At 40.5% G+C, this 17565-nt stretch overlaps 1 protein-coding gene across 9 annotated transcripts in view; it reads left to right on the top strand.

Moving 5' to 3' along the window:
- LOC138736964 (3',5'-cyclic-AMP phosphodiesterase 7B-like) overlaps positions 1-17565 on the top strand; it is a 214496-nt gene that overhangs the window by 93034 nt on the left and 103897 nt on the right. For 3 of the 9 annotated variants that reach the window (XM_069887245.1, XM_069887242.1, XM_069887246.1), the window contains exons 3-5: positions 8414-8490; positions 12984-13100; positions 16337-16446. The exons of 3 other annotated variants lie outside the window; for them this stretch is intronic. In XM_069887245.1, coding sequence (XP_069743346.1) covers positions 16422-16446 — 25 coding nt within the window. In that variant the 5' untranslated portion in view covers positions 8414-8490; positions 12984-13100; positions 16337-16421. The remainder of the gene's footprint in view (positions 1-8413; positions 8491-12983; positions 13101-16336; positions 16447-17565) is intronic. 3 more of the 9 variants (XM_069887247.1, XM_069887244.1, XM_069887243.1) reach the window with 2 other exon arrangements.

Here is a 17565-nt window from a genome sequence, read left to right as displayed (position 1 = left end):
TTCAAGCCTCTTTGTACTTCAAGGCTCCAACTGTTCACCATCCAAATCCTGCCCTACCAACGTGTATCGCCTTGCATTTACCCAAGTTAAATTTTATCTGCCATTTCTTCTTCCACTTTCCCAGTTCACGTAGATAACTTTCACTGTCCACTACATCACCAATTTTGAAGGCATCAGCAAACTTACTAACATGCTAATTATATTGTCATGCAAGTCGAGAATGTAGATGTCAGAACAACAGTGAATCCATCACCAGTCCCATAGCACACCTCTAATCACAGGCTTCCAATCTGAATAACAACCTTCCATTATCGCCCTTTTTCTCCGACCATCAAAATAATTCTATATCCAGTTGGCCAGCTTACTCCAGATCCCATGCAATCTGATTTTCCATCCAGCCATGTGGATCCTTGATAAAGTCCATGTAGATGATAGCTATTGCCCTACTCTCATCAATCTTCCGAGCAAACTCAAATTTTGAAACATGATTTCTCATGCTCAAGACCATGCTGACTCTTCCTTTTCAGTCCTTACCTTTCCAAAAGCATATAGATCCTGACTCTCAGAACCTTCTCCTGTAACTTGCCACCACTGAAGTTAAACTAACCAGCTTGTAGTTCCCTGGCTTGTCATTGCAGCCTTTTTTAAATAAAGCCACAACATTAACCATTCTCTAATCTTCCAGATACTTCATCTGTGCATAACAATGCAAATATCTTTGCCACGGCATATACAGTTTCTTCTCTTGCTTCCCATAATGTCATAGGATATACTTGATCAGGCCCGGGGGTTTACCTGCCTTTTGTCCTCTGCTGTAAATTAGACTCTCTGAGATATTGCTATATACTTCCCTGAGTTCACCAGATTTCACGTCTTTCTCCGTGTTAAATACAGATGAGAAATTCTTGTTTAGACCATGCCTATCTCCTGTGGTTCTACACGTAGATGACCTTGTTGATCTTTAAGGGGCCCTATTCTTTCACTAGTTGTTATTTTGGCTTTATTATGCTTGTAGAATTTCTTAAGATTCTCCTTAATCTTGTATGCCAGAGCGATCTCATAGCCCCTTCTTGCCCTCCTATTTCCCTCTTATTCTATGCTGCTCAAAGGATTCATTTCATTTCAAATGCCAATAACGGTGTGGTTATTAAATTTATTTTTCCCATTGTTAATTTCTCACTGTTCCCTTCCAATGGAAGAGATTGATAGGAAGAGAATTAATTGCAACTTTGCCTTCTTTTACAAATTCATTCTATATTGTGCCTCTCTCTTAATTATTTGTGGTTCATTTTGCTCTGTGACATGGCTGCTCAGCAACACAAGGGCATTTGAGGTTGCAAAAGGATTTGAATAACTGGGCCAGACCTTTCAAATTTGCTGAGAACAGAAAAGAAAGTTAAAAGCTTTATTTAATTGTGTAACAGTGGATAAATTCAAACAGGATTCTTAAAATCTGCATCATGATGTAGCCGTTAGAACAAGACACGGCAAATTGCCAGCCTTCTGATTGAAAGAGCTGAATCTGGTGAACTGCTCTGGAGGCTTATTTATTCAGTGAACGGGTGGAGGCTGACGTGGAACATAAGTATTGTCTTCAATTAGTTGGTCTGTTGGCTTTCTTTGTGCAACATATTTGATGTAGTATATGGTTTTGTTGATTTTTAGTTTGGATAGATGGGATTGGCGTTGAATCGGTTGTTTAATGTAAGCTCTCATTTTAAAATATAATAAATGGGATCACAATTTGAAAAGAATTTTTTAAATTTTATTGTTGGCTAATCATATTTTATTGATTTCAAGAAGTGCTTTATGTTGTTTATACTTCAAAGACAAAAACCAAGACACCATAGAATTGTGGAAAGTAAGTTCAGTTCAGGAGTGAGCCATTCAACTCTTTGAGTCTGCATCACCATACAATGTGATCATGGTCGATCATCTCAATTCAGTTCCCTATTCCTCTCTCCATACCCCTTTAGCCATAAGGGCCACATCTACCTCCCTTTTGAATATATCTAATGAACTGATGTATATACCTATTAAGTATATTGATGTATAAATACAATCAACACCTTTCTATGGAAGGGGGGTTCCACAAGTTCACAATTTTTTTGAATATTTAAAAATTTCCATCCATGTAATTATAATTGTACAGTTAATACTTTATTTAATTTTTTTTAAAGTGTTTACATAGTATTAGCCCCTACCCCTTGCCTACCCTCCCATCCCTCTTGTCCTCTCCCATTATAAAAGTTATAATAATTCAATAGATACAATATAGTTATTATAAAATATATGTGTGTGTGTGTATGTATATAATATATGTATATACACACACACACACACACACACACACACACACACACACACATAAAGGAATTTTGATCTCGATTGCACAAAGGATTGGCTCACACACTAGGATCCTACAATATTCATATTAAACGACTTTAGGGAAGAAGATTATTACAGGTCTTAAGAGGCTGGAAGTACATTTTTACACACTTATCCCAAAACTTTGCACATATGGGCTCTAAATTTGTACACGTTGAATATTTATTTCTCAAATTATGTGTAATTTTCTCCAAGGGTATACTACTTTGATTTTCTCTTCTTTGGCTTGGCTTCGTGGATGAAGATTAATGGAGGGGTAATTTACGAATGCCATATTTCCATCCTTAAATCTGATTTCCAAATCACTGCAATACACTTCCTTGCCACCACTAAAGCTATTTTGATAAATTTGTCTTGATAAATTTGTCTTGATAAAATTATAATTTTAATTTTGATCATGTTCCTTCTATATTCCCCAACAAAAATAAATCTGGGATCGTCGGGACTAGACACCTGCCATTGTTTGGAATCTTCCAGATTTCTGAATTATTTTGATATGTCCCTTTAAGCCAGCCCAAGTTGTGCTGCTGCATCCATCCCCCACCTGAGACACGCTGCCGTTTCTCCCTCTCCTCGCCTGCCCGAGTCGTGCAGCTGTCTTTCACCCCTCTCCTTGCTTGCCCGAGTCACACTGTTGTCTTTCGTCCCTCCCCTCGCCTGCCCAAGTTGCACTGCTGTCTCTTGCCCCTCCTCTCACCTACCCAAGTTGCACTGCCATCTCTCGCCCCCTCACCCACCAGAGTCACGCTGCCGATTCTCTTCCCCCTCACCTACCTATGTCACGCTGGTGTCTCTCTTCCCCCTCACCCACCTGAGTCACACTGCCGTCTCTCTTCCCCCTCACCTACCTATGTCACACTGGTGTCTCTCTTCCCCCTCACCCACCTGAGTCACACTGCCATCTCTCTTCCCCTTCACCCACCTGCATCAAGCTGCTGTTTCTCTCTCTCTTTTCTCCCCCCCCCCTCCCGCCCTACCATTGTACCAGCACCAGGAGAACAGCCCCCTTCTTAGTTACCCTGTGCTGGCACTGGTACAACAGTTTCAGCTGCATGGGGGATTATGGGTAGCAATGACAGTCAATAAGATGCCGCCGCCAGGCCAACTGAAAGCGCCACAACGCTGGACAGGCATCAGTATAGGCAATTTGGGGGTGCTTATAAAGTAGCAGAACGCGACAGGATACATGGGAGTTGAGCAAGGGTGATGTTTGGTGCCAAACTCCATCTTTGATGAGCAGATGTTATTTACTGAAAAATATTCTGGCTTTTGGAGGTTGCCTGATTATGGATAAAAGCTTAAGCACATGTACAAATAATCTTTTCTAAAAACTTTCCAAAATCCATCCAAAAAGTTCTAACTTTAGAACATGACCAAGTAGAATGCAACAAAGTTCTTATTTCTTCACCACATCTAAATCTGATTTTATTTTGTGCAATTTTTGCAGTGTTAAATATAGTTGATTTAAATAATTATATTGAACTAAACTATATCTAACATTTATAATATTTGTCATACAATCTTGACAGATTTCTGCCCATATTTTCTCATCAATTGTAATATTTAGATCAACCTCCCATTTCTGTCTAGATTTACGTATTCCCTTTTTAATAGTGCCTGGTTGTAATAAAAGATACATTGCAGAAATAAATTTCTTAGTATAATCTCTCCTGATAAGAACCTCCAATTTACTACAAGCCAGTAAGTACATTGTTGAACCTAATTTTTCCCGCAGGTATCCCCTCAATTCTTTTATTTTTCTTTGGCTTGGCATCGCGGATGAAGATTTATGGGGGGGTAATGTCCACATCAGCTGCAGGCTTGTTTGTGGCTGACAAGTCCAATGCGGGACAGGCAGACACAGTTGCAGCAATTGCAGGGGAAAATTGGTTGGTTGGGGTTGGATGTTGGGTTTTTCCTCCTTTGTCTTTTGTCAGTGAGGTGGGCTCTGCGGTCTTCTTTAAAGGTGGTTGCTGCCCGCTGAACTGTGAGGCGCCAAGATGCATGGTTTGAGGCGATATCAGCCCACTGGCGGTGGTCAATGTGGTAGGCACCAAGAGATTTCTTTAGGCAGTCCTTGTACCTCTTCTTTGGTGCACCTCTGTCACGGTGGCCAGTGGAGAGCTTGCCATATAACACGATCTTGGGAAGGCAATGGTCCTCCATTCTGGAGACGTGACCTACCCAGCGCAGTTGGATCTTCAGCAGCGTGGATTCGATGCTGTCGGCCTCTGCCATCTCGAGTACTTTGATGTTAGGGATGAACTCGTTCCAATGAATGTTGAGGATGGAGCGGAGATAAAACTGGTGGAAGCGTTCTAGGAGCCGTAGGTGATGCCGGTAGAGGACCCATGATTTGGAGCTGAACAGGAGTGTGGGTATGACAACGGCTCTGTATATGCTAATCTTTGTGAGGTTTTTCAGTTGGTTGTTTTTCCAGACTCTTTTGTGTAGTCTTCCAAAGGTGTTATTTGCCTTGGCGAGTCTGTTATCTATCTCGTTGTCGATCCTTGCATCCGATGAAATGGTGCAGCCGAGATAGGTAAACTGGTTGACTGTTTTGAGTTCAGTGTGCCCAATGGAGATGTGGGGGTGCTGGTAGTCATGGTGGGGAGCTGGCTGATGGAGGACCTCAGTTTTCTTCAGGCTGACTTCCAGGCCAAACATTTTGGCAGTTTCCGAAAAACAGGACGTCAAGCGCTGAAGAGCTGGCTCTGAATGGGCAACTAAAGCGGCATCGTCTGCAAAGAGTAGTTCACGGACAAGTTGCTCTTGTGTCTTGGTGTGAGCTTGCAGGCGCCTCAGATTGAAGAGACTGCCATCCGTGCGGTACCAGACGTAAACAGCGTCTTCATTGTTGAGGTCTTTCATGGCTTGTTTCAGCATCATGCTGAAGAAGGTTGAAAAGAGGGTTGGTGCGAGAACGCAACCTTGCTTCACGCCATTGTTAATGGAGAAGGGTTCAGAGAGCTCATTGCTGTATCTGACCCGACCTTGTTGGTTTTCGTGCAGTTGGATAACCATGTTGAGGAACTTTGGGGGGCATCCGAGGCGCTCTAGTATTTGCCAAAGCCCTTTCCTGCTCACGGTGTCGAAGGCTTTGGTGAGGTCAACAAAGGTGACGTAGAGTCCTTTGTTTTGTTCTCTGCACTTTTCTTGGAGCTGTCTGAGGGCAAAGACCATGTCAGTAGTTCCTCTGTTTGCGCGAAAGCCGCACTGTGATTCTGGGAGAACATTCTCGGCGATACTAGGTATTATTCTATTTAGAAGATTTTGCCTGCAATGGAGAGCAGCGTGATTCTCTCAATTAAAGAGAGCAAAAAAGTGTATTTTGAGTAATTCCTTATTTATTTCTTAACTGTTGAAATGACATCAATTGACCTTGTTCATAATAATCTTCTACATTTTTAATACTAATATGAAACCAGAAATTAAAAAATTGTAAATTGTATAAGATTGTTTTGATTCAAAGTTGTTTTAGGTGATATACTTCCTTTTATTTTTATTTCATTATCTACCTTGTTCCAAATGGTATCGAAGTGTTTAAGCAAAGGTACCTCCTTCACACCAGTTATTAACTTTGAATCCCATTTATAAATAAATTCCTCTGCTAATTTTTCTCCTATTTTATTCATCTCTATTTTGATCCACAACAGTTTTCCTGATCCCTCAAATAAAGAAGTAAGAAACCTCAATTGAGCTACTTGATAATAAGTTGCAAACCTCCCAATTCGTATTTCCATGTTAATTTTTATGTAGATACTCTTGACATTTTACCTTTCCAAAGAAATGTTCATATATGTTTATTTAATTCTTGAAAGAACTTTTGTGGTAACAATATGTGTAAAGTTTGAAAAAGATGTATTTTCATACATCAGTCCGGCTGTAGCAAAAATCCTAACATGTCAGCCAGATAATGCAAGGAGCAATTAATTGCTGGGATCAAATGTGTGCGAGGGAAGAAGGGTGACTTGGGTGCTAGGTTACCATGGTATTGTCTCTGCATACCCGAGCCTTCAGTGCCTGAGGCAATGTCCTCGCGATGGGTCGAGCTGAACAAAGATTTGACCCACGTAAGTACAGAGAGAAGTGCCCAGGGTATAAATGAGTTGGTGCACTGGTGGTAAGTGCTCTTAGATTTGGGCTCACCATTGGTTTGGCAATGATTAGAACAGGATGCTCTGGTTAAACAGGCTCAGGTGTGGTTCCGAGATATGTGCCATTTGTTGTAACTTAGCAATGAAGTGGGTTGTTTAGCATTGTGTGTGTCATGCTTATTTCCATTGAATATGTGGACAATCCTGCGTAACTTTGGCACAACACCTGTCATCCCAGGAGTAAGTCTGTTGAACATTCACTGCCCTCTCTCAATAGCAAGAATTGGAGATTAAAACCATACATCATACTCAGTAAGACCTCCCTGTGATTGTTCAAAATCTCTCCCAACAAAGACAACATGCCATTTGATTTCTCACTGCCTTCTCTGCCTGCATTCCAACCTTCAGTGACTGGAACCATGACACCCAGGTCTCAATGAACCATCCTTTTTCCTAATTGGTCACCATTAGGATAACACGCTTGTCTGCCTGTTATTGCCATGAAAGTGGATATTATACTGCATTTGCTGTGTATTTACCCACTCTCCAAATTTGACCAAGTTCCCGTCAATCCCTTAGAATCTTCTTCACAGCTCACATTGCCACCACGCTTAGTATCATCTGCAAACTTGAAGATTATATGTCCAATTACTTTGTCAAGATCATTAATACATATTATATTTAGCTGGGGTCGCAGCACTGAACCTTGAACCCCTCTGGTACAAGGTTCCAAAATGATAAAACCCATTTATTAGCACGCTCTACTTTTTGCGTGCTAACCAGTTTGCTATCCACATCAATAATTACATCTCTAATATTGCACACCAATCTTTTCTGCTAGAACTTATCAAAATCTTTTGAAAGTCCAAATGCACCACATTGACTGGTTCACCATTTTACACTCTATTGGTTACATTCTCAAAGATTCTAGGTACGTCCTGCATGATTTCCCTATCGTAAGTCAATGCTGACTTGACCTGCTCCTCCTTTCCCAATGCACATCAATGACAACTTAAATAATTGACTCTTGCATTTTTCCCCCATTTATGAAGACCTGTTAGCCTGTTTATGATTCCCTTCTTTCTCTCTTCTAACTTTCTTAAAATATGGTGTCATATTAGGAACCAATGCTCTTCCAAGCCAGACCCTTTGACCCCTTTGAATTCCTAGAATGTTATGAGTATCTTCCTTGGTGAAGGCAGAGCCAAAAATTTTATTCAATTGGTCTGCCATTTCTTTGTTCCACTTTATGAATTCTGACTGCAAGGGTCCTACATTTTCTTTAATTAGTCTCTTTCTCTTTACATATTTATAGAAGCATCAAATACCTTGAGATCTGGATTCATATTCATCAGGTTGGAACTAAGATAGATAAAAATTGAAAATGTGTATGGCAATACTTAACCTATCCCAAAAGTGATAGGCAAAATGCCTATCTTGAATAGATTTTAACATTTAGAACTGGGTAAAAGATCAAAAGAAAGCAAAATACTGTTGCTAAGTTACTGGTACGTGATTGCCTTTTCTAAAGTTCAGTCCTTGGATCTTGTGGAGATCTTCATCTCAAGGATCGCAAAGGCACCAATGTTGTTGAGTGTGCTGTGAAGTTAGCTTTATCTACTCAGTTTAAGTACAAGATGGTATAAGCTGGAAATTCCAAATGTTGGGTTTGTTGATGTTGATGAATGGGCAGATCAGTTTCATTCTCTGATATCTTTCGACTATGTGAATGTCATGCTGTGTTTTCAAGAGTGTATAATTAAGAATGATTATTTTTTGAATGTTGGATCTCATTTGTAGTATGGATAGTTTTAAAACTTGATTCCCTTAGACAAATGTGCATACCTTGCATTAGATTTGTAATCCTTGTTACCATTAGTAGAACAGGAACAGGTTAACTTATCAGACTACTTGTTTTTGTGATGTAGGAGGAAACCAGAGATCCTGCAGAAAACCTATGTGGTCACAGGGAGAAAATGCAAACTCTACGCAGACTGAATTGAAGGTCAGCATTGAACCTGGGTAGACAAAGGAAGAATTCAGCAGGACTGACATGGGTAGAAATGTTCAGGTCAACATTTTGGGTCTGAACCCAAGATAAATAGGTAAAATTACAGATATAAAGGGGGAAAGAAGCTGGAGGAGGGGCCCAGAGGTGATAAAGGACAGGAGACATGGGAGGTAGAGAGACAGGTGGAGGTATAAATCATTGGGATTGGGTGGGAAGAAAAGTTAAAACAGAAAAAGAGCATGTATAGGAATGGTTAAAGAAGAGATGGAACTACTGGAATCAGATAGAAGTGTGGGTTACATAAAATTAGAAAACTCACTGTTCATGCCATTAGATTTGAGGCTGTCCAGGAGGAATACCTTGTTTTGTTCCTCATTTACATATGGCCTCACCGTGATAATGGATGAAGCTGAGGTCATACATATAGCAATGGTTGGGGATGTTGAAATGGTTGGCTACAGGAAGTTCGAGTGTAGGAAACCTGGATCTCTGGTTCTCCAAGTGCAGATTAATATTGTTCTTGGAATAGTTTCTTAACCATTGACATTAGATTAACTGGATTATAATTATCTGTCTTATCCTATTGCTCTTCATGAATAAATACACTACATTTCCTTTCCTCCATTCATCTGTCACATCTACCGTAGCCAACTTCTGTCAGAGCTCTGGCAATTTTCTCCCTAGTTTCCCATTGCATTTTGGGATATATCTCATCAGGCCCTAGGAATTTATCCATCTACAACATCTCACACCTTTCCTTTGAGATGGTCATTTGTTTTGCATCTCCAAATGCCTCCCTCCCTGAATATCCTTCACCACAGTGAATACAAATGGTATTTATTGAAGACCTCCCCATTTCCCCAACAGACCTTTGATCCCCAATGGGCTGCTCTTTCCCTGGATATCTTCTTAACCTTAATGTTCTTATAAAGTGCCTATGGACTTTACTTGATCTTGCCTACCAGTGATATTGCATAAGGCCTTTCTTCCATTTTAAATAACATCTTATACATATGAGGACTTTTTAATCTCTGAAATGGATGTGTTACCTTTTTTTAATCCAATCAATGATGTTCTCCAAAGCTCTATGGCATACTTTTAACCAAACTTTAAAATAGTAATTTAAATGATTTTTTGCAAATGGAAAATTGCATTTTCATCTTCACAAATTAATTATTTTTTTTTACACGTTGGTTTTGATCTATAATCATACTTTTCAATTTAAGCTCCATCCATTTTGCTCTCTGCTTTTGGGTTATTTGCATCATTGAATTGCTTTATCTCCCAATGTTTTATTTCCCATTTCCCTTTGAACATTTCTCCTTTCTGCTTTTGAGATTTTTTTTCAATTTGATAGTTGAATATAGCTAAATCATTCAAGAAAGCCATGTTTGAATTATTTAATTGAATTTAAATTACCTACTATTGCGTTTATTTTAAAAAATGTTATATAATTTGTTTGGTTACCAATTGCTTTGCATTAATTTTCTCCTTAATCCCCAAATGTAAATAACATGCAAGCCGTGAAATGCTGACATTTGAATGAGATGAGATCTTATGGAATGCTGTCTGTGCTAATACCCCTTGTTAGTTTTGAAGAGGTTGCTTTCTGAATTATTATAATTATCATTCTCAATGTGACCCATTTCTTTTGGATACTTAAGAATCCTGTGCAGCCCACCTCATGTTGGAGGGATAGAGAAAGTTAGGCGTGTTGATTATTTTTAGATTATCAGATAAAGATGGACTGGACTGCTGTTGATGGAATTAGATTTTTAAATATGCAAATGTGTTTTTCAGCTCCTATCCCAAAACCTTGCATAGATATCTGGAGGAATTAAAAACTCTTGAGATCATGGTTATCCTCAATTATCTGAAACATAGAGCTCCAAATTCATTTGTTCAAATGATCTGTTAATTACTTACTTTTGTGGGATGTACACCTGAGTATATGAAGAAATTCTTGTTTTTATATAATAATAAATATTCTAATCGCCAAAGTGTTTGTACAAATTGTGGAGCATCGTCTAATAGTAGTGTAATTTGACTCAGTTTCTATAAATTAATGACCTCAATAATCATATTGACTTCAATGGCATTATTGTTCTAAAACAGTTCATCTTTTGAACTCAACATGAGAAACCCTAGGAATTACAAATTAATTATATGAAAATTAATGATTGTTTGTTACAGCTTCGATATTCTATTTAGCTTTGTGCTTTACTGTCTTGCAATGTAAATCACCTTATTTAACTGATTCCTTCATGTACACTAGGGAGGGATGGAATAATTATTATCAAAAAGTTAGCAAGTATAGCAGCAGAAGGGGGCGGAGCTCAAGACAGAATCGCCACCTGTCATGGCATAGGTCTCTGGGGACATTTTAGTTCAACTCAAAGATGGTACTGGGCCACCTTCTTCAAGAGAAAGCACACGAACTGTCCCTCCGTATGCGGGTCATTAATAATCTCATCCATCTTGGCAGCAGAGTGTTCATCCTGCGAGGCTATCACTGCGGTTTCCGCTGTAGGTGCACTCCGCAAATACTGAGGTTGAGGCGAACCGGGAAGCCCGGTGAGTGGTGCTTCTACCATGAGAATTTCAGAAGTAATGCCCGCCATTGCATGCTGTTGTGCAGCTACTTTGTAGACGCTCAGGGAAACGACAGCACGAATCGCCAGTAATGGCCTCGGCAGTTGGCGACCTGACGGGCCTACTATACGCTGCAGACCAGTGCACTGGTTGCAAATTCCTAGTTGATTTTGGCACAAGATCGGTTTGGCTGCTATTAGGAGACACGCCCTACCAGTGGACTTTCACGCTAGTGGCTGTTCGTCAACTTATCCAGGGTGCAGATTTCTTGAGGGAACACAACTTATTAGTTGACGTTAAAGGGTGTTGCTTAGTACATGGCAGTACTTTCCACCTATGCCTACTCTCCTCCAGCCATCGCCTGGCCAGTGTAGACACTGGCCGCCAATGACTTTGCGAATGTTCTCGCTGGGCTTCCTAAGCTCCTTACCCTGGATTTCACCCCACATGGGGTGCAACATTACTTACCCACCACAGGACCTCCCCTGCAATCCAAAGCCGGTCATTCCACTTTGCTGGTGGAAAAGATTGTTTGACCACACCCATGGTCTGTCCCACCACTTGGTCTGCACTACAGTAAGGCTCATGGCACCCAAGTACGTTTGGCATGGGCTGCGTAAGCAGGTCACTCACTGGGCACGAAAGTGCCTCCCCTGTCAGACGTCTAAAATTCAACGCCACACCAGAGGACCTCTGCAGCAGTTTCCCCCAACTACTCAAAGATCTCAACACTTTCACGTCGATATCGTGGGCCCTTTACCTGTGTCCAGGGGCCAGCGGTACATACTGACTATGATTAACTGTTTTACCCGCTGGCCGGAAGCAGCCTCAAAGATGGACATTATTTTGGCGACTTGCACATGCACCTTCCTGGCTACCTGGGTGGCTCAATTTGGAGTACCAGTTCACCTGACGTCCGATAGGGGGGGGACACAATTCACTTCAACTTTATGGTCCAATCTGGTGAGAATGTGTGGTACACAGTTACATTACACAATGGCATAACACCTGCAGGCTAATGGGCCAGTGGAACGATTTTACTGACATCTCAAGCAAACCTTGCGGGCGAGACTTACCGGATCACAGTGGGCAGACAAATTACCATGGATGTTGTTGGGAATTCAAACAGCGCCAAAGGATGACCTGCAAGCTTCCCCAGCAGAACTTTTTTATGGCGCACCCCTACTAGTACCGGCTGACATTCCCCTTTCCTCCACCTTGGGCGAACCCTCCACAGCAGAGAAATTGAGGTTTCTTTGTGACCGGGTGGGTTCTCTCATTCCAGTACTGGCCACTCGTCAAGGTTTTCCACCTGCACATGTTCCCACTGCTCTCGACTCTGCTCTTTTTACCTTTGTCCGTCACCCGCCCGACCGACACTACATTGCTACAGCGACCTTACAAAGGGCCATATAAGGTGCCGCGCAACAACAGTTCATGATGATGCTACTGGACATTGGTGGTCGACAGGAGTTGTTTACTCATGATAAGCTTAAACCCGCTCATCTGGAAGTTTCTGAGCCTGTGCAAGTACTGCCTCCCAAACACCAGGGATGCCCTCCAAAGAACCATAACATTGTAACTGTATAACTGGGAGGGGGTTCTGTAGCGACAGAAGGGGGCGGGGCTTAAGACGGAATTGCCACCTGTCATGGTTGGTCTCTGGGGACATTTTAGACCAACTCCAAGATGGCACTGGGCCACCTTCTCCAAGGGAAGCCGGGAACTTTGGGGAGTGTCAGGTGATGTGATGATGTCATTTCTAGTTTTGGGCCGTTCAAATAGAAAGTGACTTAAAAAGCCTTTGTAGTTCTAGATTAAACAGTCTGGCAGTTACTTGAATGAGTGTCAGTCGTCTTTCCTTAGCTCCTCAACTAAATTGATGACCCCAACAGGGTGCTCAACGGTAAAGCAAGTAATGTGGTGTGAGTGACTTGAAGTCCTTCTGAGCATATACCCCAATCAATTCTGGATCACCACCACCTTCCACATTCCTGCAACAAAAAAATCTCGTGAGTAATGAATCCATTATTTTTACTCTATTTGATGTATTACCTATATTTGAACCTGGCACTAAATTGCTGTATTCAGAGGGTTGCAGCTCATACAAATTTTATTGCTCAACTGTGTTCTTGGAATTGGGACAAAAAAGTCAGTTAATCTCACTGCAGATAAACATTTTCAAGAATACAAGAACATAGCATTCTTTAGGATGACAATTTACAGTACTGCGTGTGTGTGTGTGAATTTAATTTTGGCTTCAGACTATTACTATTTTTAAACAGGGAACGAATTTTTAATGAATTCAATTTAGATAATTGGCTGCAAAGCTCTAATCTTCTTGATGCAACATCAAACAAGAGATAAATGGTGGCCATGAATCCAGCATTTGTTATTTTTTTAAATTGAAATTTTAATAAAGGAAAATGGAGGACATATGAGGGTCACATGGTTGACTTTTGCATCGGACAATTATTTATTGTCGGCTTCTATATACCATTACCAAGACCATTTTAATACATACAACCTATCTTTGATTATTCATACTAGAGCAGTGTTTCTCAGCCTTTTCTTTCCACTCACATACCACCTTGAGTAATCCCTTACTAATCAACAGCATCCATAATGGTAGAAATATTTAATACATTGAATTATAATTTATCAAATATTAAAAAAAATAGCTCTGGGAGCTGCTTCTCCTGATTTAATTAACTTTCTAATAATTTTTGATTTGCCTTTGTTTTAGCTCATATTCAGATAATTATCACTTTTGTTTTGTATGACTGTGGTTTTGCTGATTCGACTAATCTTTCTTCTGTTTGTCTGTTTCAAATTTGGCCTTTCTGTTTTGAGTTTTCACAATTCCCCTATCTTGTTTGTCATGTACTGCTGTCCTTGTCTTTACTTTTGTTTAAGTTTGTCTTTATTTGTACATGGTGGAATTCTGTAATTTATGAATTTAGAAAAAGACATTTGTAAGTATTATTTGGGGTGATTTAATCGGACATGATGGCCATTGATGTGCCTATCAATTTTAATTTTTCATGCTCAATTTTAAATATTTAACTACCTTGGTTGTCTTCTTTCAAGTTTATTGCCATCTGATTGTGCGTATACAACCCGACAAAACAACTTGTCTCCGGACCATAATGCACACATACACTCACACAATACACCCTAAACACAAACGACATATATACATAGTGATCCAAAATAAGTATTGGCAAAAATAATTTGTGGGGTTCTCGGGTTGTTCAACTGTCTCTCAGCCTGACAGTCCTAATTTTTATGCTTCTATACCTTGAAGGTAGTGTCTCAAAAGATACTGTGGGTTGGAAGGTAAGGGTCCTCACTGATTCTCTGAGCCCCCTGTAACCACCACTCCTTGTGAATATCATCAATAGAGGGAAGCGAGTTCCAAGCGATCTACTCAGCAGTTTTGATCACACTCCATACTGACTTTCAATCCGATGCCTCACATCTACCATACTGCACTAGGTTGCAGCCGGCCAGGACACACTCTATTGTGCTCCCATAGAGCTCTGGTAGGATGGTGGCCGGTAGCCTTGCTCTCCTCCATGTCCTTAGGAAGTGTAGGCACTGCTGTACCTTCCTAACTAATAAATAAGTGGTGGGTCCTGGGTAGGTCATCCTTTAAAGGCACACCAAGGAACTTTGTGCTCTCCACTCTCTACAACAGAACCATTGATATGTATTGGGGAGTAATCCTTTTCCTCCTGGAGTCCACAATCATTTCTTTAATCTTGTCCATATTGAATGTGGGTTCTTGCTCTTGAACCAGTGTTCAGGGCTTTCAACCTCCTCTCTGTAAGATGACTCCTCATTGTTGATGATGATACCAACTACCATTGTCATCTGCAAACTTTAAAAAAATATTTTATTTAAATTTTTCCAAGACTCGTATTAGAACATTATTATGTACATCATATAAATAGTATTTTAAAATGACAGAGTCTCATGGTTGCCCAAATCTCACCCACACACCAACCCCCTACCCCCTGCCGCCATCCCCACAGCTGCTAACATATAAAAGGAAAGAAATGAGCATGCCTTCATTAACCAGTCCATATCTTGATCTTCAGGAATTCATCACTATTAACCTAATTATATTATTTAAACTTTTTTGTGGAAGTTAATTATATCCTTAAGCCAGTAGGATTCAAATAAAGTTGCCATATTTTAACAAACATGTCATTTTTTTTCTAAAAATATAAGATATCTTTTCCAGGGGAGCACCTCTTTGCATTTCCATATTCCAGTGAGTAATAAATAGGGGGGAGTCGAACTTCCATGAAACAGCACTACATCTCCTGCCTACCGCTAGTGAAATCCTCATGAACTATATTTGATATTTTGACAGCTTTGTGCCAATAACCATCAGATTGTTCAATAAATACAGTTCTAGTTCCAATGGAAAATCCACTTTTATAATTTTTTCAAAACTTCTGCCAAGTCATACCAAAAGGATCTCGCTTTCCCACATAGCCAGGTTGAATGTATAAATGTTCTAACCTCCATATCACACATAAAACATGAGTCTGGAATTTCAGATTTTAAACCGTGTATTTTTTCGGTGTAAGGTGTAATTGGTGCATAAAATTGTATTACCCAATCTATATCTGGCATTAATAAATTATGTCATATTATTAGAGCATAATTATGAATCCTTTTCCCCAAGTCTGTCTCCCACCTTTGTCATCTGCAAGCTTGATGCTGTTGCGTGGAGCTGAACCTGGCCTTACAGTCATGAGTTAGCAGTATGAATAGGTGTGCCAGTACTCAGTGTGATGGGCTTAGAGGTTTTGCTCCCAACCTGATGGACTCTGGCCTTCCAATTAAGAGGTTCAGGATCTAGTTGCAGAGAGGGATACTGAGTCCCACCAGTCTCTGAGATCATGTTGTATACCGAGCTGAAGTCACAGAACAACAGCCTGGCATATGAGGCATTCCTCTCTAGGTGGGTCAGGACACAGTTAAAAATACAAAACTAATTAAAAGATACCTGTATGAAAGTAGACAAGGTGAATTTTTTTTGACCCACCGTACTCAAGTAGGGAATCAGTTTTACAAAGGAGATATTTATCCATAGGTACACATAAAGGAAAGGATAACACTAATTATTTAATTATAAATTATCTTTTTTTTTGCCATAAGTTACTGCAATTTAGTGATAAATTGCATTGTGGCATTCTCAGAATTTGAATTGAATTCTGTGCTCTCTCCCCAGCCGCCAGAGCCGTGCTCTCTCCCCACTATCCCGAGCCGCTCCCTCTGTCACTGAAACTTTGCTGGAGGACAGTCCCTGCGATCGTATGTGTAATCTCTTACCACTTACAGGTGAGGTGAAACCTCGTGGCTCCTGAGCAGGAGTAGGGACTTTCGCTCTCAGGCAGGATCGGCGACAGTAGTGGGGAGGTGTTGGGGATCAGTGACAGCTGATGCTACTAGACAGCTGAAGAAGTTTATCGATTATCCGAAAAATCCGTATAACCCAAGCATTTTGGATAATCAGAAATGTAGTGTACTAGATTAATAGTCTTTTATTTACTAAAAAAGTGTCCATGTGGATATCTAGCCATTTATATACAAAAGGGGCATGTGTAAATTCATCTGAAATTGCTTTTTGTGGGGGGAAATACTCCTTTTAGATAAACAAATACTTAATGATGAGGTTTAGCAAATATTTTGACTGGAAAATTAAATAATTCAGCCCAATGTTTATCCAAGTCTTTTCAAATTATATCTGTACAATGCATCTTTATAAAGAAATATAGTTTCTATTTGTTCTGCTTTGGAAGTTTACTTAAGCAAGCCTCGAGGTACTTTTAGATTTTTTTTTACATCTTGCTCATTACTTTTAAATTTGATCCAAAGTTGGTAGTCCCACTTCTGGTGCCCATGAACTCTGTGTGAGTTCTCCTTCACTGCTGAGGTCAAGATCATCTTGGTGCCAGGAAGGTGTCATGGCAAGAAATCCTGCATGTAGAAAAGAGAAATCCTTCTTTATCTTAGCCCACATTTCAGTGGCAATGCTCAATGCTAATAGATTCCAGAAAACCACTGGACCACCCAAAAGACTGGTAACCCAACTGACTGTCATGAAGGATGTTGGTACCCTGCTTTGCCTGATTCTTTGGCTTGGCTTCGCGGACGAAGATTTATGGAGGGGTAATGTCCATGTCAGCTGCAGGCTCGTTTGTGGCTGACAAGTCCGATGCGGGACAGGCAGACATGGTTGCAGCGGAAAATTGGTTGGTTGGGGTTGGGTGTTGGGTTTTTCCTCCTTTGTCTTTTGTCGGTGAGGTGGGCTCTGCGGACTTCTTCAAAGGAAGTTGCTGCCTGCCGAACTGTGAGGTGCCAAGATGCACGGTTTGAGGCGATATCAGCTCACTGGCGGTGGTCAATGTGGCAGGCACCAAGAGATTTCTTTAGGCTGTCCTTGTACCTCTTCTTTGG

This window comes from Narcine bancroftii, chromosome 6 (assembly GCF_036971445.1).
Source record: "Narcine bancroftii isolate sNarBan1 chromosome 6, sNarBan1.hap1, whole genome shotgun sequence".
Lineage (NCBI taxonomy): Eukaryota > Metazoa > Chordata > Chondrichthyes > Torpediniformes > Narcinidae > Narcine > Narcine bancroftii.
The sequence above is the reverse complement of the archived record's forward strand: the minus strand, read 5'-3'. Positions and strand labels throughout refer to the sequence as shown.